The sequence below is a fragment of the Danio aesculapii genome, chromosome 24, assembly GCF_903798145.1.
Source record: "Danio aesculapii chromosome 24, fDanAes4.1, whole genome shotgun sequence".
In the NCBI taxonomy this organism is placed as follows: domain Eukaryota; kingdom Metazoa; phylum Chordata; class Actinopteri; order Cypriniformes; family Danionidae; genus Danio; species Danio aesculapii.
This window is the reverse complement of record NC_079458.1, coordinates 16656328-16680280: the sequence shown is the minus strand read 5'-3', so window position 1 is coordinate 16680280 and position 23953 is coordinate 16656328. Positions and strand designations below refer to the sequence as shown.

The following is a 23953-nucleotide window of genomic DNA, read 5'->3' as shown; positions in this document are numbered from 1 at the left end:
TAATTATTAAGTTCTAAAATACAATACAACTGCTAAAACAAAACTATAGGTATTGTAAACTAAACATTTAAGGCATGTTTGATAAACATTTGGTAAGCATTTTCTGATAAATACATTATTTCATTATTGATTTCCGTACCTTTTGGCATTTGCTTTCACGTGAGCTGGCAAAAGTCCTGCACATGCAAAGTGTTCATGCAGACATTTTACTATTCTAAAACTAATCTACTATTGTAAAACGCTGTGTATATCTCGTTACAATACTTTTACATAATTTTGTTTCTATTTTAAATAAACTTTTAAGTGATTATGAAGGTATTGTGTGAAAATTGGAGAATAATGTTTTATATGGGAGAATATGTTTCGGTTACATTTTTGTGAAATTGTGAATTGTTTAGCAAAAACTAGATCTTTTAATTGATGTTAAAGTATTTTTATTCTTTATTGTAAATGGAAAAAGTGCATTTACACTAAAAGAAACTTTAAAAAAAAACATTGTTTAAAAATGTATTTGATGTTTTGTATTTACTGAAAATAAATTGACACATTTTGGATATAAAAAATACCTTTTAATAGTTCCTAAAGGAACACATTTGACACTGTAAAGGTACAATGTGTCTTGTCACTGTAGTGGTGCCTTCATGGATCAGATTTGTACCTTTGATGAAGGTACAATATTGTATCTGCAGGTTTTAAAAACCAAAGGTACATTTTGGTTTCCCTTGGTACCAATCATGCCCTTAAAGGCACAAACTGCAATAGTACAAATTTGTTACTTTGTCTTAAAGTACAATTCTGTTCCATAAAAAGGTACTGCCCCAGTTACAAGGGTTTGTACCGTCTTTGGTACAACATTATACCAGATTTCATGAGAGTGTAGGATGGGGTACAATAAGACATTTGTGTATATAAATTACATTAATCTGTCCCAAAGCCAGAACAGGAACTAAAGTGACAAAAAAACAAAACAAATATCATAGTGCAAAAGTTGGTACACCTGAATAAATATGTCATGGAATAATATTAAATAGAATTTTATTAGAAGCAACATCAAGAAAACCAAAAAAAATGGTAAAATCCAGTTTCATTCATTCATTTTCTTTTTGACTTAGTCCCTTTATTAATCTGGGGTCGCCACAGCGGAATGAACCGCCAACTTATCCAGCATGTTTTTACGCAACAGATGCCGTTCCATCCGCATCCCATCTCTGGGAAACATCCATACACACACATTCACACTCATACAGGACAATTTAGCCTACCCAATTCACCTGTACCGCATGTCTTTGGACTGTGGGGGAAACCGGAGCACCCAGAGGAAACCCATGCAAACACAGGGAGAACATGCAAACTCCACACAGAAGTGCCAACTGACCCAGCCGAGAATCGAACCAGGGACCTTCTTGCTGTGAGGGGACAGCACTACCTACTGTGCCACTGTGTAGCCTAAAATCTAGTTTAAATTTTGTAATTTGCTATTTTTAGTGGCAACAACTCATTTAAAATGAAATACCCTTCTATTCCTAAAGATGGTAGGTGACCGTATGCAACAAAATGTGCTGTCCATATTCACTGAGAAATAAAAATACTGTTTTTTTTTTATAGGGGGAGTACTCATTTATGATGTGCACTGTATAAGCTTTGCCACATTTTTATAGCTAGTTTAATAGGTAAATATAACACCTAAATTAAAAACTAAAAACAAAAAAAATCATTGGTCCCTTAGCACCAAATAAGCCAGCCAAGACCACCCTCTCAAAAAAGGTCAGATGTCACCCCGGGCCACCAGAAATAAACAAAAAAGTGGCTGCATCACTGTACACACAAGGATTGCGTGATCAAAAATCACAGTTTGTGTGCATATGAAATTATATCACAGGGGGTTTGGCCATTCAAAATCTGCACCCCTCATTTTACACGCTTGCCCTACTACACCGATCTCCATGGCAACCTCAGTAGGTCATCCAATGAGAGGTGGAGGTGGAGCCGGCGGGCGGAGGGGGAACATACGCCTCTCTGAGACTTTCAGGACACTGATTGGAGTGTGAATGGTGCAGTGTGAGTTTCTGCAAATTCACACTCGCTTGGGAGAATCAAATCTCATTTCTCATCCTCGCACTCTTTCATTTGCTGAGAATAGCACCCTTTGGTTCGATGCTTTGAAAACAATACTTTTTGTTTGACTGGAGCTGTGTTGTGATTGACAGGGTCCCTAATGCTCTCTATTCCCTGAGCGAAGAACTTGACACTTCACTTGACATTTGGAACACAGCGACATCCAGACTCCAGTCATACATATGAAAGCAGTTTGAGGTTTGACAACTCGATATTCTGCAAATACATAATGTAATCTTTAAATTCTAATAAAATCATATATTTAAAATATTATATTTATTTATATCATTTATACAAATTCATTCATTCATTCATTTTCTTTTCGGCTTAGTCCCTTTATTAATCAGGGGTGCCACAGCAGAATGAACCACCAACTTATCCAGCACATGTTTTACGCAGCGAATGCCCTTCCAGTCACACACTCATACCCATACACTCTTTAATTTTTTACTCTTTAATAATGCCAACACAAGGAGAACATGTAAACTCCACACAGAAATGCCAACTGACCCAGCCGGGGCTCGAACGTTTTTGCTGTAAGGCGATCATGCTACTCACTGCGCCAACGTGACGCCCTATACAAATTATATATTTAAATATTATTGTTCATTTAAAAGCTTTAAAATGAGAGATAAATAGATGCCGTGCTATTTAATATATACTGTTTATACACAATAAACTGTATCATGTGGTTATATGAAGTGTGTCACAATATGCAACTGAACATGTTTCTTGCTTCAGAATGGAATCTCAGTTAAGATTGTGGAACACCATGTGAAGTCCACTTCAAAGTCTACTAACTGTCAAATGGGAACAGACCTGTTTTCTAACAGTCTTCTTTATTTTTTACATAGGGACATTCTTCCCTATTACGTAGTATGTGAAAAAAGTTTGTGAGTTGAGCAATAAGTCTGAAGTCAGAGTCAGGTTTCAAAAAAACTGTAGGCGAGTATTACCTGGATGACATTACTTTCGCTGAGATATTGATGTGTACATCGAGTGGACACTTTACTATTCCATAAGTATGTTAGCTGAGAGAGTCAAACACACTGCAAGTTTAATCACCATGAAATCAAAACTTACTTTTGTTATAAACTATGTGCACCTGCACCTGATTATTTTGTAAAAAATAATTTGCCCTCAGAAACTTTAATCAAATACCTCAACCTTCCCTCACCCTCGAAACCACTTTGTTCCTTTTGGAATTCCTTTAGGCCAACAATTTGTCCATTTGTTAATCTTCCTTTATCTTGTTAGTAACAGCCTCAAATACTGTCAATCGTTCCCCAAAGAACAAAATCATGCACCGCTCTGTTTTAAGTGAATGTGCATCCTGATAGCAGAAAAAAGGACTATCAAATAGAAAAACACTAACAAACTAAAAAAAACATCTTCAATTTGACAATGTTCACATGCAACATATGCAAATACAGAAACATGCTATAAACAGTGCAGACCACAAAGGAAATGTGTTGGGGACACCAAAAAGTGATGAACCCAGCTGCATTCTATTTCAGTGGTTCATTTAACATTCATTTTGCAATTCATCAGATGATTAGGGATAAAAAATATACAAACATCAAAGAACTGTACGACCAAGACCTTCAAGTAAACAAAAAACTTCTCAGATCTCCAAGAACACTGCTGACTCTAAACAGGAAGCAGCCTGGTTCGTCACTTTTTGAGATCACCTACACATTTTTGGGGTGTCATTTTTTGCATGCGTTTTGTCAAACTTATGATGTTTATTTCAATTTGTTAGTTTTTTTTTCTATATGCATGTGTTTTCTTAAAGAGGTGTTCCACTACAATATCATATTAGTTGATGTGTAATGTAGCTGTGTAAACATAATCAACATATCTGAATGTAATACGCTCAAAGTTCAATGAAAAGGGAGACATGGGGACCACAAAAAAGTACATCTGGGCTAGTGAGATCACAAGTGCTTCTGTTTACATGCATTTACCATGCGCACACACCCTGCGCAGTAAAGGGGCATGGCCAGAGGCTCTGTAATGTTATAGCTAAAGCGAAAACTAAAATGCTGTCCAAACGTTATTTCCACAGAGCTTGTTCTATTTCTGTATTTTTTCTTCCAAAGGACACGACACAAAGAGAGAAGTACTTACAGTTTAATTTGAATTATTTTCCAAAGAATTCTGAAAAAATATATAGCTAGTATTTGACAAAGGGCAGCTTCCAGAATCTCAGTTCAGTGCTGGATTTAGCTAAAAACTCCTCAAAGGAGCAGCTAGAACAAGCAGAAGCTGTGGATTGTGAGCCACAACCTGTAAGTGTTTTTATTTGTTAAAATTGATGACATGCACAGTGTCTAGTGTTAACGGTATATTGTAGCGAGGATGTAAACATCGGGAAATGTATTTATTGATAAGCCAAACCGCTGTAAACACCCACTTGACGCATTACTGGTAATGTGGAGCCGATCTGCGAATCACAACACATTATGTTAGCTGAGCAATCAGAGCCTCTTGAGGGAGGCCTTTCAGAGGAACTAGGAAATATGACATTCGTTTTTATGTTAGCTGAGTATCAGTATATAATCGAAGTAAGATATATGAAAAAATAACATGATGTTCTACAAATGAAGCATGAGCACACATTGCTTTACATCTTATAAACACAACTAATCCTTAAAAATATACTCTGGACCACCCCTTACACTTGCAATGTGTTTGAGCTCTTTGGGCCACCATACATGAGGCCATGGGAAGTGACGCAGGTAGGTGATTTGATAACGATATGACATATTGTATGTTGTATTGCCATTAGAGACATATGTTTAGAATGGTCATAAAGTAAGATAAAATTCTAATATAATACCTACATATATAGCTTCCATGTAATTTTGGCTGCTCTGCAACACTGACATTCGCAACTCAACAGATGATGTCATTTCCTTTACTTACAGCCGTTGCTTCATCCCAAGCTTCCATCAGCATCAATAATAGATCCACACCACAAACTTTTCATCTATAATTAATTCTTTCTGAGCCACAGAAACAAGGGCTTCCATCTCTGAAACAAGAGGAGCAAAGTGACATTTTTCAGAGAGTTTGCAAGTGAAAAGTGTTGTGAATAATAGCTTGTCTGTGGTGGTGCGAGTCAGCGAAAGTGGGACATCAGTTAAAATGACACAAATGCACTTTTTGGTGCACTGCTGTATTAAAGTAAATGGTGTTAAACAATTGGGCGGTGTTTTGAAATGTTGTAATAACAGTCGTTTAGGGGCTGTATAATGCTGTTCCTTTTCGTGCTTAACCGGCTGACCGCAGTGTGGACCTCAGTGTGGACAGCTTTCCTGCTGTTACCAGTTTGTCCAGTTGTACTTCAGCAGACTTGAGACGCAGAGAGCTTTTAACAACAACTATGGGGTTCATGTCCGGTATGGAACGGTTCCAGAAAGCAGGTTATACTAAAACAGAAACCAAAAAATAAAATAAACTAGTAAATAACAGGGTGAAAATGTGGTAAAATCTGAAAACGTTGTAAAAATGAGGCGAGGGGTTTTCTTTTTCTGGTTGGGATTAAGGAAGGCGGTGGGCGGGTCAAGCGGTGCTTATGAAAACACTATAGGTTGGGTTTAGGGAAGGAGGAGGGTTGGTCAGTCGATTGGTCAGTCAGTCATTCAGTTGACAGCAGCCTCTGGTGTATTTACGCAAGAACAGCAGGCGCGAATGGCACTCACGAGAGAACTTTGAGATACCAAAAAGCGTACACAGCGGCCTCTGGTGGATTCTCGAAAAACAAAAACTACAAAAAAATATATATAAATGTAGCTCCTGGGACGTATTTAGCACTCTCCAGAAATGTATGTTGAGGTATGTTTTCTGAATGAGCCTGGGTTTCAGTTAAAATCAATTGTATTTTTAATGCACTAACTAGAAAAAATGTGTGTCCAGCTTTACCAGTTTACTATCTTCCTTCAAAAGCGATAGGTGCAAGCTTGACGTTGAGGAGAAAAGCCTCCTGAGGTGGGTAAATGTCAAAAAAAAAATTCAACTGATCAATATGCTATCAATTAGCCTCATCTGTTTTGTCAACTTAACGTTATTACATCCCTCATTCTGGACAAAGAGAGTAAAAGGGCATGGAAATGATGAAAGGGCAAACGATTCATCTCTAACCTGATTGTGCTGAACCATCACTTTACAGACACCATCGCAGACATTAATGTGATGGCCCTTTGACAAAAGAACCCTCGGTAGTCTCACTGAAGGATCCCTGTCACGGTTCAATGAATATAAATGAACCGTGGCACAGTAATTCACTCACAATTGGTTAGCAATGTATTTCCTTTCACTGACACTGACTGGAGGCTCAAGGTCACATGAGATCGAGAAACAAAAGTTATATGACATTCATAAATCTAATGTACTTTTAGGGGTAGACAAAAACCTCACTTTTCCTGCATTTGAAACAATTGTTTTGTATATTCTGCAGGCAGAAAAAAATTGCAATTTGCCTGATGTTTTTAATTGTCATCAGGGACACTTTCATATGAGGAAACAAATCAGATTTTTTTTTAACGCGCAGTTAGTATAAAATCATTACAATATTTGCATTTTATGATACAAGTGTGTTTGTATTTTGTATACAACATTTGCCTAGAATAGTTACCTGGTTATAAAGAACCATTTAAGACACAGAGACATTATTTTAGTTATTTCAAAACCCAGAGAAAATAGCTAATGCAATATCTACATGACGTTTGGTCAGCCATTCATCAAAGTTCTATATGCAGTCTCAAATATAGAATAATTATTACCTGGTACGAGTGCCAATAACTTGTTCACTCTGGTTAGATAAAGGCAATAATACCTTAGAGAATATTTATGATGAGAAAGGACTAAGGACATTCCATGACTTGCAGTTTTGTTTTAATATACCTATTTCACAGACATTGTTCAACTAAAGCAACCCACTGCCTAAATTAACAGATCAAAGATTTTAACAATTCATCAATGGAACCATATACATGAAAATTTGATCTCCATTAATAATTATTAAAACTTGATTTAAGTGATTTTAAGAGATATTCTTTTAAGATATTGGTGACAACAAACTTTTTTTTTTCAGTTTGATCTGTTCTACAATAATTTTATTACACATTTTTTTCAGTTATGTACTTGTCTGACATTATGTATATAGTTTTTTCCTCTTATACGTACAGGTTTCGGTATGCATATATTCGTATATATGTGTGTTTGTTTGTGTGTACAGATATATAATTAGTATTTTTTTTATTTTGTTTCATATTAACCATGTTATAAACATTAAACCAAGTCAATGTTGAGGAATTATGGTATTACCATTGTTGATGACCATGTTTACTAAAAAAAAAAGAACAGAAAACAAAAACAACAAAATATAGGATTTGGCAAATGCTAATTTATGCTAATTACAGAGGTTTATTTTTTGACTGGAGCAATATAACCAATCATAGTCTTTTCTGTTGATTTCTTGAACGCAATAGCCAATCAGAGTTGTTCACAAAAAAAGTCCAAACCCAATCTCTGCTCAAAACGCGGAGTTTTGTAATGTGCTGAGTAAATGGTCCATATGAAAAGTTTACTTACTATGAAGCTTGGAAAGCTTTAACAAAACTTGTGTACTAACGTTACGCCGCGGTACAGACTCGAACAGAGCAAAACCAGGTAATTAACACACGTTGTTTATTTCAATCTATTAACTTTGTTTGAATGTAAAGGCCTATAAAACGACGTTTTGGATGTAGAAACGGTTTAGGATGAAACGCTAGACGTTTCTAGACACATGGGCGTTTGATGACAAACAAACCACAAATATGTCTTATAAAATGGAAGGACAACGTCAGTATAACTGCCTGTTTAGTTTAGCAGCAGTGTGTATACAATGTAATACTTTTCCACTATTGCTTAATATTTAATATTGTTAATTCATTTTTTCTTTTTAATTTAGCAAGTGCACGTGTTAGCTTTGAAGTGTAAAAATGCCACACAAATGTATATAATCAAACTTTTTTATGTATTTCACAACATTTATTACATACAGTACGCATCTAATTATAAGTAAACAGTATAAAATAATGTTTAGGCTAAATTAAATGATTAAATATATATAATTAAACTCAAAGGACAGGTTAAATTAAAATGTCAGTTGAGAAAGTAAAGTAAACAAACAAGAACACTAGGCATTGAAGCTCTGGACTGGAGAAAACAGCAGACCCCCGGCACAGCCGAAGACCATGCGTAGTTGTTGGCACAGAGAAAGCAGTCAGAGAAAGAAACAAATCCAACAGAGAATCCAGTTTCAGAGATTTATCCACAGCAGCGACAAGTCAAAGTAGGCAGTGAACAAGAGAGGACAGATCATTTCTTGACACAACAGGACTACACAAATGACCACTGATGACTTATTTAGCAAGAAGAAATAAAGCAATACTCACATCTCCTCGGTCGTTGTTGAATGAGAAGCCGAACGATCTGTTGAAATTTAAACTGATTCATTGATGACAAGAAAATGTTGTACAGTGGTCGTCCATGCAGCCTAAGCACAACCTAAAGCAACGGCCCTTTACATGGCAACATTATGACACCATTGTGACACCCTTCAGCAACAACGTAATCCTCAACCTTTTTACAAGGTTGATACAATGTTGTAGGAAGGTCACTACGTTGAGGCAATGTTGTGTGTTTGTTGGGAAGTAACTTTTGCATGTATATGTCTAAACAGACATACCGTTGTCATTTGTGCTTAATCACTATCTCTACAGAAAAGAGCCACTCAGCAGACAGCAATCAAACACAATCATGGTCCCGGACAGGACAGGACAGGGAAGCGCTTATCTGACACTGCAGCTGGATACCAGCTGGGCCCCCCGCAATATATGTGGACCACCATGAATACACAAAAAAATTAAGGTGGGGCTAAATTACACTCTTTCTACACACTAATTGTAGACCCTCCCCCAAAAACGTCTGTCTCACACACAAAGGCTTGAGGTCAAGTTTACTTACAGATGAACTCCCTGAAGTTAGTCTACATGATTTGTTTGGAGCAAAGAGCATAAAAGAACAGCTGTGAAGCCTCTGACATCAAGTCATTACCAAGTCTCTAACCTGTACTTTCACCAGCTAAAGCATAATGTGCCTTCTGTCATTACCATAGACTGTAAATACCAAAGGTTCATTACCTAAAAAAAGCCAGATTAAATATTCATGATCTGTGTGAAAATCAGAAGCTCAGGACTGATGTTACTAAGAGCTCATGATCTTGTCTGTATACATCCTAAGGCTAAAACATATTCAAATAAGCATGCAAACGAGAATTTTTTTCTCATTTAGAGAACATCCACATGACACTGATATACTAAAAACAGAAACCTGCACTTTGAAACCGGTTTTCAAAAATGATTTCATTCTACTAAAATGCCATTTTCTTGTATATTTATTTTTACCAAAATGCATTTAAAAAGTTTGCAGTGTAGTTTTAGAAACAACATCATGTAAATGCTCTTTAGTGTGTGTTCCTGGTTGTTGCCTGAAATCACGCTCAGGCCATAAAAGATATTTTTCCTGCTTCAATACTAAATTAGAGCAGATTTTAGCTGAAACTGTGGTGATTCATGAAATGCAAGTCATCTGGCATTTTGAGTAAAAAAATATACAGGTGAAACAAAAGTAATACCAGTTGCTCCTGATGATATATTGGGATCTTATGAAACAAAGGGATCATTGGGTAAGAAATGGATCATTATTTAAACCATTATTATTACCTGTAATCTACAGCTTCTTACTCTTAGTGGTGATTTAAGGACCTTTAATGTGTGCTATTCACCTTTTATGATTCAACTAACTAGTTCTAACATGCCAGTTAGCACGTTTTAAAGCATTATATCTTTAAAAAACTTATGAAATGGTTTGACGAGCAGTCCTATTTCAACATTTATTTCTATAATATTTATATGTCCTATAGAGAGCTTTACTTTGGGCCTAATGCTATGCAGATTGGGGTCTAAACGCATGTGGAAAGCGAACTCCCTCAGGATCAAACCCTAAATAAAATTACTTGTCATTATGTGTATTCCCTAAGGACGAGAGTCGCTGCATAAGTGCTTTTGAGCCAGAATCTCTCCAACATCAATTATCCTTTTAACAGGCGGGACAGTGCTTGACAAGATGAGGTCCAATTCCTGCTTCTCCCATCTAATATGAGGATACATTCAATATATTAAATGAATCCTTCACCCAAATTGAAAATTTGCTGGTAATTTACTCAGCCTTAGACCAACTAAGATAGCTCTTTGGTGGAACAGTAAAGATTTTAAAGTCTCTGTGAAGTTTTTTAGATCAGTATGTTAGACTTTCAATTTCAATAACTTTATTATCCATATTATCACATAAACAATACAAAAAACACACCCACAGAACACCAAGACCTCACTGTACAACCCAGGCTCATTCTGAAAACATTCCTCTATATACATTTCTGGAGAGCGCCAAATATGTCCCAGGAGGTACGTTTTTTTTTGCAGTTTTTGTCTTCACGAATCCGCCAGAAGCTGCTGTGTATGCTTTTTCAGATCTCAAATTTGTCTTGTTAGTGCCATTCACGCCTGCTGTCGTGTCTGCTGTCGCGTAAACCCACCGGAGGCCACTGTCGACTGACTGACTGACCGATCGTTCGACTAACCCACCTCCTCCTTCCTTAAACACAACCAATTGAATTGATTGACCTGCCCCATAGCCTTCATTTAAAAAATTAAATACAGCCATTCGTAGCTCTGGCTACATAATTCACAATCTCCAAAAACATAAATAGGGCTACGTTTTCAGAATAAGGCTATGTTGGCAGTAAAGCAATCAATAATAAACATCAGACTTAAAACACAAGTTCCTGTTTGTCCTTGTTTGAAATATTAATCGCAGTTGGAATGAAAGAGTTACTATACATTATCTTTGCCAGTGGTGTTCTAAAATGACAGACTGATGGAAGAACCTGGAAAAAACAACATAATGGATGAGAAGGATCAGAAACAATAGAAACTACTTTTCTCTTTAAAGCAGAATTGTATAAATCTTAAAGTTGTGTCAGTGGGTATCCAGTAATGTTAGATGCCTGCTTGATTACTCTTGAAAGTTTCTTTTTGTTTCCAGCCGAAAGAAGTTTAAACCATTAAAAATACATTAAAGATGATTCCACAAGTGACCGATTAACTGTTGTTAAAATGTTCTAACAAGGATATCTATAAACTAGTGTGCTCCAAAATTCATGTTTAGAAGATACAAACATCCAAAATTTGCAGTTTGTCACTTCCGCCTAAATCAGGGGTGTCACAGTCTGTTCCTGGAGGGCTGCATCCTTGCACAGTTTAGTTCCAACCCTGCTCCAACACACTTAAGGCTGATTTATACCAAAGTCCCTTCAAGGCAAGTCATTTCACTCATCAGCCATTTTTTAAAACACCTCTCGGGCAGTAAGCTCAGGCATTCTGTTTGAATGAAACATCAAATTTCTCAAAACTGCTTGTCAAGCTTAAGATTAAATTTCATATTAGGAATCAGGAATAAAATTAAACAACAACTGACTCTTTAGTTTTATTTCTAAATGTTCGAATAAGAAAAATCTGCAGAAACTCACGTCTGGTCCAAGCTTCTCCCCCAGAGTATCATCAGTCTATAGCAATCGATGATTGGCTTCTGTACTTGAAGGCAGGCTTTATTCACCATATATTGATCGATGATTGGCTCCTGTACTAGTATGCGGAGCCTTATTCCCCATATGGACCGTTACACTTTTCCCCATTCAAAAAGATAGGAGTGACATGTCTTGTGTATTCAATAGTCTTTGGTATTCAATAGTATTCAATAGATTATACTTCCGTGTCAAGCACATGCGAATGGTCCGGCGCAGCCTTCATGTGGTGGCATACCCCTCACTGTAGCAGACGCCAACGCTGACATGCACGTCTCACAAAATGTAACTACATGTCGCAACAATGCATAGTGCAAGCTCTGTGATTGGTCGGCTTGGTAGCTGTGACCAGTGTGACCGGGACTGAAAGCCGCGTGAACTCGTTGGAGCGAGTGTTTACAAGTGTGTAGTCGCGTGAAGGAGCTATAAATGGAAACTACTTTTTCATGTTTACCTTATGATTAAAGTTGTTGCACGTCCACCGGCTCCCGCCTCTGAATGAGCGAGTTTTAGCTACTTGTACATTAAGGTAGTTTCAGAAAAAAACCCTGTGAAGAAACACGAAACAGAGAAACATAAAAACTTACCGCCAGCTAACGTTTCGGAAGTGTTATTGCAGAGCAACACAAACAGCACGCAGAAATATAAACCAGCCTCTACCTGTAAGTTTCAAACAAACCTGAAGGACTGAATTAATTTGATTTGGAGTGTTTAATTAGGGTTAAAGCTAAACTATGCAAAGCTATGGCCCTCCAGGAACTGATGCTGCATCCCACTTATGCACTATGTACTTATGCACCTACACACTCAACAGCATAGTATATGATTGTAATGTCATCCCAAATGGAACACTAATGGTTATTTTACTCGGAGGAAATTCAAACCATTTCCCTGATGATGTTTGACGGTTGCCATATTAGTGAAATAAATGACAAAACTACCAAAGAATTCCTTCCCCTTTGTATAACCGCATTCACCATCGGGAGGTATAATCACTCTCATAGGAGAATACTGCTTTCACAATCCAAAATAAATAACGTAATCCAACATGTGTGCCCGAGAGCTCCGCCCTTTCCGCTACATGAGCAAAGCTGCGGTCGTTGAGTGCATGAAGTGTCCATCATTACACACTTCATTTTACAGGTTAAATGAGTGCATCATCCAGGTAATAAAGTGCACTCATTATTTTTAGAGTTTTCAGTGTAAACTTTTTTTTAAAGGGGAGGAGCTACTCTACGTCCCACCGTATCTTCATGGTTCAGTTGAAATTACATCACATGTAGGCCTGTCATGATAAGGAATTTTTGTTGTGCGACATAATCTCACATAAATTGTTGCAATAAGCTATATTATTGTCATTTTGAGATCATTTTATGCCACTGATTATATAATGCTTACGTATATAACAGCATAAATTCAATTAATCTTTATTTTATTATAATATAATAATGCAAATAGCCATAAACACTTTAAAATACTTAAATAACATTCTTAATTTGATGTTAAAAAGGTAAATGTCCTATTATGTATGCTACAAAATGTCCTATCAAGCAAATATCCAATTTTAAACTTTGACACCGGTGAGGTAGAATGTAAATGTCATTGTAAAATGGCAATTCACAATTTGTGAATTTGTAAATATATATATTGCAATGGCAAAAAATATTGAGGTCATCTCCAACTATTGCATGATAAGTCGATATATGAATTTTTGTGACAGGCCTAGTCACACGTCAAATAAAAATGCACATTTCAAAAGAAAATCATGCTGAAATTTTGGTTTTGGTGATTTAAAATATGCAAGTAAACGGATACTTAAAAGTCTTAAAGGTAAACAGAACTTTGAGAGTCAAAAAATAGTTACAATTAGTATGTATTAAGAAATTCGCGGTCCATACTGTCATGTCTGTGGACCGTTTGAGGTAAAATGTTGTACATAATGCTAATTTCGTGAAACGAAATGATTGTTTTGTTTTTGTTTCACCTGTACATGTTACTTTTACTCTCAAAGCGCCAGCAGCCACTGACTGCACAGTTTAAGCAAAAAAAACATCTTTGTTCTACAGAATTTTAAAGCTTCACCCACATCTCTGCTGCCCTGAGGGTGAGTAAATTAATGGCAAATTTTCGTTTTTTAGATGAACTTTATCCCTTTAATGTTATCATGCCATGAGGCGCACATGCATCTCAATGCAGGAAGCACTATGAAGAAATTTTGGCAAAACCGCAGGAGGGAGAAATCAGGGGGAAATGAAAGAGCGAGATGATGGGTTACACAAAGCACTTGGATGGAAACAGGATGTTTTATAGGGAACGATGTGGCCCAAACACCTTTATAGAAAAGCACTTAGAGGAAACTGACAAATGATTGCTTGGCTCGAGATTGCAACTCCTCGTGGGAGAATTCAGCACACAAAGTATTCTCTGAAAAAGAAGGACAAGTAAAGGACGGTATTCCCACAAAAGAAAACCAAATATAGGGCATTAATCACAGCACGGATGATGTCAGACATCCTCACAAGGCAAAACATGAAAAAATTAGAGCAGGCCTACAGGGCTCAACACTCACGCACAAGCCTGCTTGGAGGATGTTTAAATGATAATGCACATGTAAATATTCAAATTACAGAATGTCTGTTTATCTGTCGTCTTTCAGAGTGAGTAATCAGACCTTAAGACTAAGCTGTTATTGCTCAAATCCCTAATTTGATTTCTGTCCAGCAAGTCTTGTTTGCCTGCGGGAGCGAGGTTAGACATCTAGATGACCATATATTTAGGACATAATCAAAGGTTTAGCTGGGTTATCAAGTACACACTAGAAACATTATACATCTGCTTTATTTTGCAGTATGCAAAAAAAGGTGCATGCACGGTAAACAACAGTATAAATATTCATCTGAAAGGAATATTAAAAATATTCAAAACACAACTGGCTAATTCACAGACACGAGCTTTAATGGCTAACATGTTGAGCACGTGTGGATGGCTGTCGCCCCCTGCTGGTGGCAGTGAAATCCTTTTCAATTCGGCCTGATTGGATTTGTACTAATAAAACAACCCAAACTGTATGGAATTAATGTGATGTAAGCAACTTTATGCTAAATTCTAGGGATTAGGAAAACCAATTTATTTTTGGTTTTGCGGTGACGTCTTGTTTGTGGCACAGAGAAATGTTGCTAAACGGAGAATTATAGAAAATAAAAATGTAAATGTTACATAAGCACTTTGATTAAATGATCAGGTGTTATAAAACACACTAAAAACCTAGTTTCTACATTTGTGACACTGCTGTCTCTCCAAACCAACTGAAAATGGGTTGAAAGCATTAAATACTGTCCATAAAAAATACAGTTGTTAGTGTTATAAAATCTAATTTCTATGTATAATAGTTTCTAATAACTTGCTTGTGGCATTGCTGTTTCTTCAAAAGAAATACAAATATCCATACCCTGAAAATAGCCCAGAAGCAATGAATAAAGTCCATAAAATGCAAATGTTACATATGCATGATAATAAAATATCATAAAACATACTAAAAACCTAGTTTCTATGTGTGCATAATTAGACAACAAGACGTTTTATCCTTTAACATCAGCATAATACCTCAATGCCAAGCAGCCTTAAGTGTTTTGGAAAGTTTGAGAGTTTTATATTGAATAACTGTAGTGCTACAATAGCTTTAAACTGGTAATCGGGGTCTGTTAGCACCTTGGATTAATATGAATGTCGGGTATACAGGCATATCAATATAATACAAAACTGAAGGCACTGTTACAAACGCAAAACATGTATCTATACATAAACTCTACAGCGTGTAGTGGTCAGTGTGTGTGTGTGTGTTTAATCTTTGGCTGAACAGCTGACAGCTGTTTATATCATAATGATTGTGTGTCCCTGAGGCCCTGTACACAAGGTAACAAACAGACCACACACAACGTGGCACATTGGCGCTAAAAATCATTTAACACCTCTTCACACAAACACAGACAAAATACCAAGACATACACACAAATATTATAGTTCAGTCATGTGGGTTGCCAAAAAGTTGCATAAAAATGATTAAAAAATATGAAGGCAGCAAATAGAAAAGCTTCAATACTGTGGATCGAGATACTCGGGGAAAAAACTTTATGAACACAATCAGTCCAGCGTTCAGGGGAATCAATAGTGAAACCAGCATGTGAAGGAGTGCAGATCAAGTCCGGTGGTTGAATTCACACACCGCACTTATTATTCCTCCATTAGATAATGTCTAAATCATGAACTGAGTGTATCCCTCGGCTCCTGTCACGATAACGTCCATCCATATTCTCATAGCTTCTGGGGAGGGAGCCACCATGTAGTAAACACGATCGTGAGTCTTCACACTGAACGTTAGAGAAGGGTTTGGACTCTGAAAGAGGGATGGAAGATTAGATTTTGGCCTCAAGAGGGCAGTACAGGAACATAAAAAATAAATGAATCATTTTTAAATAAAAATTGGTACGTTTTATTTTAAAAGCCAGAAAGCATGACTGCATATTTACCTCATTATTGAATAAAATAAAATAACAGACATGTGTTCATGGTTATTAATCATTTTAAATGCTTAATTTGGTAAATCTTAATAATTATATGTATAAACGTCTAAATAAATATAAAGAATCTAAAGCTATGTTTAATTAAAATGATTAGGATAACATATTAAAATTAATAATAATAAAGATTTAACAAATTCTACAGTCAAATTTAAATAATTGTATAAATATAAAGCTTATTACATGAATAATTATTAGCTGCAGAGGAAAAGTACCTTGTGTGCGCTCTTTAAGTGATCATAATACACTTCCTCTATGGCCTGAAAATAAATCACTCCTTTCAGTTTGGCTTCGTGTTTATCTGAAACCACACGAAAAAAGTACAAAAGTCAATACTGACAGTATGCAACCAATTTCAACCGACTTCATAATTGAATAATCATCTGACCCGCGTAGTAGCTCAGTGTCCTGCGGTTCCGATCGAAGACAAACCAGCGCTTCTTCCAGGTTTTGATTTTGCCGCCCATCTTAATGAGGAAGCCCCTGCAGGTTTTCTCTGTGATGGAGATGTGATAACAGGTCTCTGTGTTGTGGCCGGCAGAGTCGATGTGGGCACGAAGGTCAAAGTCGTCCTTTCTCACGGGCAGGTAGCGTGTCAGGGGACGAGACTGTAAGCCACAGTGAAAAAAACATTTTGTTGTTTGTAATTTAGTAGTCTAAATAACTATTTACAGTGCTTAACATATGAATGGTCGACATGGTGGTTAGCACTGTCGCCTCACAGCAAGAAGGTCGCTGGTTCAAGTCCCGGCTGGGTCAGATGGTGTTTCTGTGTGGAGTTTGCATGTTCTCCCTGTGTTCGTGTGGATTTCCTCTGGGTGCTCCGGTCTCCCTCACAGTCCAAAGACATGTGCTATAGGTGAATTGAATGAACTAAATTGGCCGTAGTTTATGTATGTGAAGGAGAGTGTGTGGATGTTTCCCAGTACTGGGTTGCAGCTGGAAGGGCATCCACTGTGTAAAACATATAGTGGATAAGTTGGCAGTTCATTCCACTGTGGCGACCCCTGATGAATTATGGGACTAAGCCAAAGGATAATGAATGAATGAACATATGAGTACATCCCTCAAAAATCTCTCACTTAAATTAATATTTTCTGTAGGAAGCTTTACAATATTATATTTGTACCTATAAGATTAGTCAGTACTGAAGCCAAATCTGGAGCTTAACTAGCAAAATAATTCATGATAACGGTCCAGAATTAAAACACCCAAATTTATATGTTGGGGAAAAATATTAAATAAAAAATGTAAAAAAAAAAAAAAAAAAAAGTACAAAAATGTATAAAATTTTGTTGAAGTTTTGTAGTTTTCCCCCAATATTTTGCATAAATTTAAATGTATTATCACTCTATTTCTAAAGATGTTCAGTGACTAAAATATTATTTTAATAAATATATCTGTTTAATAAATCTATTTTGTTTAAATGCACCAAAATGTATGAGAAACGGATACAAATATTCATTTTTTAAAATGGGGTGTACTCATTTATGTTGAGCACTGTATGTGTACATTTCTAGGGTGTCTTTAAATGGTTGCTGAAGTTTTCTGGATAGACGAAATGATATTCAGCAATACAATATATCGTGACAATGAACATGCCTGATATTGTTATCATGGGTGCTTAAAAATACAGTGAATAATTATTCATTATTTAAACTTTTAAAATATCTTTTAAGAATAATTAGATATTTATCACGAGACCAAGTGCTTGAAGACATACAGTTGAAGTCAGAATTATTAGCCCCCCTTTATATATTTTTATTTTGTTTAAATATTTCCCAAATGATGTTTAACAGAGCAATTTTCACAGTATGTCTCATAATATTTTTTTCTGGAGAAAGTCTTATTTGTTTTATTTTGGCTAGAATAAAAGCAGTTTTAAATTTTTTAAAAGCCATTTTAAGGTCAAAATTATTAACCTCTTTAAGCTATATATTTTTTCGATAGTCTACAGAACAAACCATCGTTATACAATAACTTGCCTAATTACCCTAACCTGCCTAGTTAACCTAATTAACCCAGTTAAGCCTTTAAATATCACTTTAAGCTTATAGAAGTGTCTTGAAAATATCTAATCAAATATTATTTACTGTCATCATGGCAAAGATAAAATAAATCAGTTATTAGAGATGAGTTATTAAAACTATTATGTTTAGAAATGTGTTGAAAAAAATCTTCTCTCCGTTAAACAGAAATTGGGGAAAAAAAAATCAACAGGGGGTTTAATAATTCTGACTTCAACTGTACTAGACTATGAAACAAACATTTTCTCATTAATCTGAACTAAAAATTGCTTTCGGGTTCCCCCCGTGTTCTGGTGGGTTTCCTCCAGGTGCTCCGGTTTCCCCCACAGTCCAAAGACATGCGGTATAGGTGAATTGAATAAGCTAAATTGGCTGTAGTGTATGTGTGAATGCAAGAGTGGATGGGTGTTTCCAAGTGTTGGATTGCAGCTGAAAGGGTATCCACAAGTTGGTGGTTCATTCTGCTGTGGCGACCCCTGATTAATAAAGGGACTCAGCCGAAAAGAAAACGAATAAATGAATTTGGGGATAATCCAGCACAGGTCTTTGATAATGAGCTGAACTCGCCGTTCTCTCTATGCAGTATTGGATGAACTCAATATGTAGCCTATTCATATTTCTTTAGCTTCTTTGGAGAAGAGAGAACAGTATCACTGCTTAAACTGACTCCAAAATGTTTTGTGTTTTTTCGTAATAGATTAATCAATATGCATCGGACTCGGTGTTTACGTGACAAATTTTTCGCTTATGAATACGAAAAAAATGCATACGAAAATTTGGACTTAGGGACCTTAAGTTGCTTATTTATTCTGTTTAACATTTTGCCATGTTGTTGCTATTGTGTGAATGTGTCAGTAAGTACGTTTACATGGACAGCAATAATCCGAATTTAATACGATTAAGACAATACTCTGATTTAGAGTTAACCATGTAAACAGTGATTTTTGATTAATTTATTCCGATTAAAGTTATAATTGAACTAAACAGAAATCGAATTAAGTCATGTGGAGTAAGCCGAGTTTAGTCGCATTATTGAAGTGCAGTACAGACATGTAAACACCGCAATCAAACTTTTACGTTTTACGACAAGATATTCTATACACACACGGCTGTTTGACGCTATTCTCTGCACCGCCTGAGTCAGTAAAGGACCACAGACACCTGAAATGTTCCTGAATATAAGTGAAAGTGTCAAACTGCAGTTAAAGTCGACAAATTAAACCCGAAACACCCGAAACTACATGGAACACTGGAGGAAATGTGGACAGCGCTGTGATGTAATGACCTTAATCGAATTATGTGCTATAACATGCAAAACGGGATCATGAAAGGAACTTTCAAAAAGCAACTCATGTAAACACCTTCATATTATTGTCTTATTCAGATTAAGGCAAAATATTCAATGTCCATGTAAACGTAGTCAGTGTTTTGTGCAGTTGTTAGAGTGTACCTATGTGGTTGCTGATGTTTTAGGTCATCTGTCGGGCTGCTATTGCATTCTGTGTGTTAGACATTTGCTATGAGTTGCTAGCATATTCATACGTAGTTGTGGTTTTTGGTAGCACTTGTGTGCAACGTTAAAGATCAACTCTTGAAGTTGATCTTTTGAAGTTGAACTCTTGGTTGAAGTTAGGCTATGAGCACTAATAGCAATGCCTTTGCACAGCACAGCACTGACCTGTGCTCTCTGTTTTTCACGCAGTTTCACTTCTCTCTCAATCAGTTTCTGCCTCCTGGTGGTTTCTTCCTGCAACCGTTTTTCCAGATCTTCTCTCCTCCTTCTCTCCTCTTCCAGAGCCCTGCTCTTACTCTCCATCTCTCTCTCCTGAAACAAAAATAAGACACTGTTTAGTACCGAAACGAGTTGGTTTTTTAAAGCCGCACAAAATTAGTACTGTCTGTTCCAGCACTAACTCCTATGAACAACATCAGATACAGGAAGAACAGCTCGTTTCCCACAGCGTTACTGCATTTCAAGCTGAATTTGTTGTTCATGGCTGACCGAGAAACTTCTAACAAGGCCAACAAGCTCCAGTTAAAGATCAATGCAGCCAAATGGCACTCATTTGGCTTTATGGTGTGCTGAAAACTGGACTGTGAAACTGTTAGCAGGAAGTGGCAGGTTTGTGTGGCCGTTTCATTACCCTGTATTCCAGGAGCCGATGCTTCTCAGCCTGAGCCTCCCGGAGGAGGCGCTCCATCTCCTCAATCTTCAAAACATTGGAGGTGCTGGCACTGCCGAAACATAAGAAATGAGGCATTACATTTTACTACTTACACCAAATGCTACAAAAAGTAGACACTAAGACATTACATATTTGACCTACGCCAAAAAGAATGCAAATATATGCATGTCTTATAAGCACATGCGTGTATGTACTGTATATATGCTGGAGAACACAGAAGGAACCAATAAAGCCACTCAGCACTGGAACACATTAGCAAATCCAGACATAGGGAGTGCGGGCCACAGTCTTGACGTCTGATGCTTTCCATTTAGACTTCAAAATGAACACGTGGAAAAGATCTGACCAGCCACTCCTCTCTGTAAAACTGCCCTCTAAAACCTTCACCTCTCTGCTTGGCCCTTCAATATGGTCCTTAAATCTTTCACCTATGTTGAGAATATATGGGAATCACCTTCTAGGTCAAACCATATGCCATTCCAGTGTTTATTTATGGACACTCCAAAAATAATAACTCTCATAAAACAAAACATACCCTCCAGAACTATGATCTCCTATATTGGTTTTGCATGAAGACAATGGTAGTGCTTGCAAAATCATAAATAAACAAGGCAATGTTTAAGTTTACTGCATAAATTAAATGAGGTTGTGTTGATAAAGCAATCAGAATACATTATTTTTGTGTTATAGCTGTATATGAGAAACAACACTTAATACACTCATATTATGCATCTGTATTGGATGGGTCAAAAGCCGAAAACCATTTTCGAGTATCAGTTAAACCATACTTGACAATACTCACTTGTTGTGAATAGAGACCAATTAGGGCTGCATGATATTGGAAAAATCTGACATTATTTTAATCTGGCGATATTTTGTATTTCTGTGATATGCATTATGTTGTGAATCTAGCTTTATTTGGAAGGAATTCTTGATTATAGATGGATTAAGGTGATTTTGTAGGAAGGTGAATCTCGAATAATGAAAACCAAATACCTTACAAGCATAGATAAATAGAATATAGCAAAAATAAACGTGCAATATAGTTATTACAACAGTATTCAGGTACAGATATTGAATAATCAACACTGCATCTTTATTGTATAATGTAATCTTTATCAAAATTACAAGCATTATAATTTGTGGTGGCTGGATATTTTAATCTCTGAAATGCTGAAATGTTCACACAGTCACAGGCTTTAAAGGGATAGTTTACCCTAAAATTAAAGTTTCAGTTTTAGGTTAAACAACTTTTTTAATCCCACCAGGGGCAATTAAATTAGGGCAGTAGCATTTCATGATACAACAAACGCATAAAGAGTCAAATCACTTAAAAACAATATAAAAAAACACAATCTAGCATGCTTTATAATAACTTCATAAATAGTACTAAAAACATAGGACGACCCATATATTAAAAATTTTAAACTTGGTAAAATGTAAGGTTGTAAAGCCTTATTGCCTCAAGAACAAAGGTGAATTTATATCTGTTAGAAGAGCATTTAATGCTTCTAAACCTTCTTCCAGAGGGCAACAGAACAAAAAAAAAGGCTTCAGAGGATGGGAATCATCTTCTATCAGACTTTGAGTTTTCCTTCGCATTTGCTGTTCATGTAAGTCTGCTAGACTCCAGAGGCAAACCAATAATCTTGGAGCAAGTCTTGACTAAGTTTTGAAGGCGATTTTAGTCTGTAACGGAAAGTGAGAAGAACCAGCATAAAAAGGAAAAGCTTAATATAATCTCAATATAGGTAGTATAAAAAGTTCTCAGTATATTTCTTCTACACAGAAAGAGTTCAGTTTCCTAAGAACATACATTCTCTGATGCACTTTCTTAGTAACAGCTACTGAGTTCTGCTGGAAAATTAATGTGAAATCAAAGATTGTGCCAAGATACTTACATTCATGTACCCTTTCAATTTGTTTTCCATTAAAATACACCGGTTTCACCTCTTCACCAACTATTTACTCAACCTTCACTTGTTTCAATCGTTTATTATTAAAAATATCTTCTTTTTGTGTTCAACATAAAAAAGAAACTCATAAACATTTGAAACAAGTCAAGGGTAAAAAGAAAATAGTGAGTAAAGTTATTTTTTGGGTGAACTATCTCTTTAAAAACGCATGCAGAGGATAAACTTTTACTCCATTATAATTAAACTCTGCACAGATTGTAATTAACGGTAATCCCAACTCAACATTGCGTATCCTGCGATGTGACTATTGCGATATCGATGCTGAAACAATATATTGTGCAGTCACAATTCAATATGTAATATAATACACAGAAGACCGATCAGAATTCCGCAGATGTGTGCAAACTATGACACTGTAGCTGTCAGTTAAATAGCAATTATAGGGCAGGCTTTGCATGTGAAGTTATTAGATTTTAGTAAACGTTTCAATGAATGTGTAGTGTAGTGTGCAAAAAAAAAGTTTTCTTTGAGTACAAGGCAGCCTTTAGCTTTGGAACCAGATGACGGACAGCTGTCAATCATTAACATACATGACAGGGAAATCTTTCTGCTTCTTCCAGTATCAAAATAAGATATTTTGCCTTGCAGAGACTTTCGTTAGATCCTATTTCTAGCAAATTCACATTTAAAGAAACAAATTCAAATATTATTATTAATTAAAATCAAGACAAACTAAAACAAACTATCGAAACTACATTGCAAGTCTGCTCCATTCAAATAAAACAATCATTTTTCCAGTTTTTTTCTTTGTCGTTCCATCTGATCGCCAAACGGTAACATCTGGCCACCTTGTTTCCATTCTTTTGCACACATGTACGCCTCTCATGTCTATCAATCTGTTCTTTCATCTTTATCATATCTTACCAGTGATGCCGAAGATGAACAGAGGTCATTCCTGCTTTAGAACGCAAAGAGCCAGCGGAGAGAAGTGGAACATACCACACAAAGCCCCAAGAACAGTCCAAACCCGTACTCTGTGGCTGATTACATTCAAACTGAGGGGAAAAAACCCTAAATCTGTTTCCTCTAACTGTTCCTGCTGTAACCTGAGTGGATCCATCCCCGGAGGAGAGGAGGGGGTACCAACGGTCCTTCTTGGGCCCCTCACAACTCACATTATTCAAGCGAACCACTCAAATTACACAAGCACCAATCCACTGCCTCCAGCACACACACACGTGCACGCATATGCATACAACATAAACACACACCGTTCGAGAAAGGACCTCACGTGGTCTCATCTGTCAAAGTCTCTTCACTGAGGTCTTTAAGTAATCACTGTCAAACAGACATGAGGTTTATGGTAACCTACTTGAAACTAGTGAAGCCAAGTGTGCTCAAACATGGTTCCTAGATTTCTCCGTCTTTTTATTCTTTC

At 36.5% G+C, this 23953-nt stretch overlaps 1 protein-coding gene across 5 annotated transcripts in view; it reads right to left on the bottom strand.

The window, feature by feature from the left end:
* Window positions 1-14629: 14629 nt before the first annotated feature.
* The window catches only part of phldb2b (pleckstrin homology-like domain, family B, member 2b), a 75388-nt gene continuing 66064 nt past the window's right edge, over window positions 14630-23953 (bottom strand). For all 5 annotated transcript variants that reach the window (XM_056450334.1, XM_056450336.1, XM_056450337.1 and 2 more), the window contains 5 exons: window positions 20558-20648; window positions 20092-20238; window positions 16775-16994; window positions 16602-16687; window positions 14630-16202 (listed from right to left, as the gene is read on the bottom strand). In XM_056450334.1, coding sequence (XP_056306309.1) covers window positions 16062-16202; window positions 16602-16687; window positions 16775-16994; window positions 20092-20238; window positions 20558-20648 — 685 coding nt within the window. In that variant the 3' untranslated portion in view covers window positions 14630-16061. The remainder of the gene's footprint in view (window positions 16203-16601; window positions 16688-16774; window positions 16995-20091; window positions 20239-20557; window positions 20649-23953) is intronic.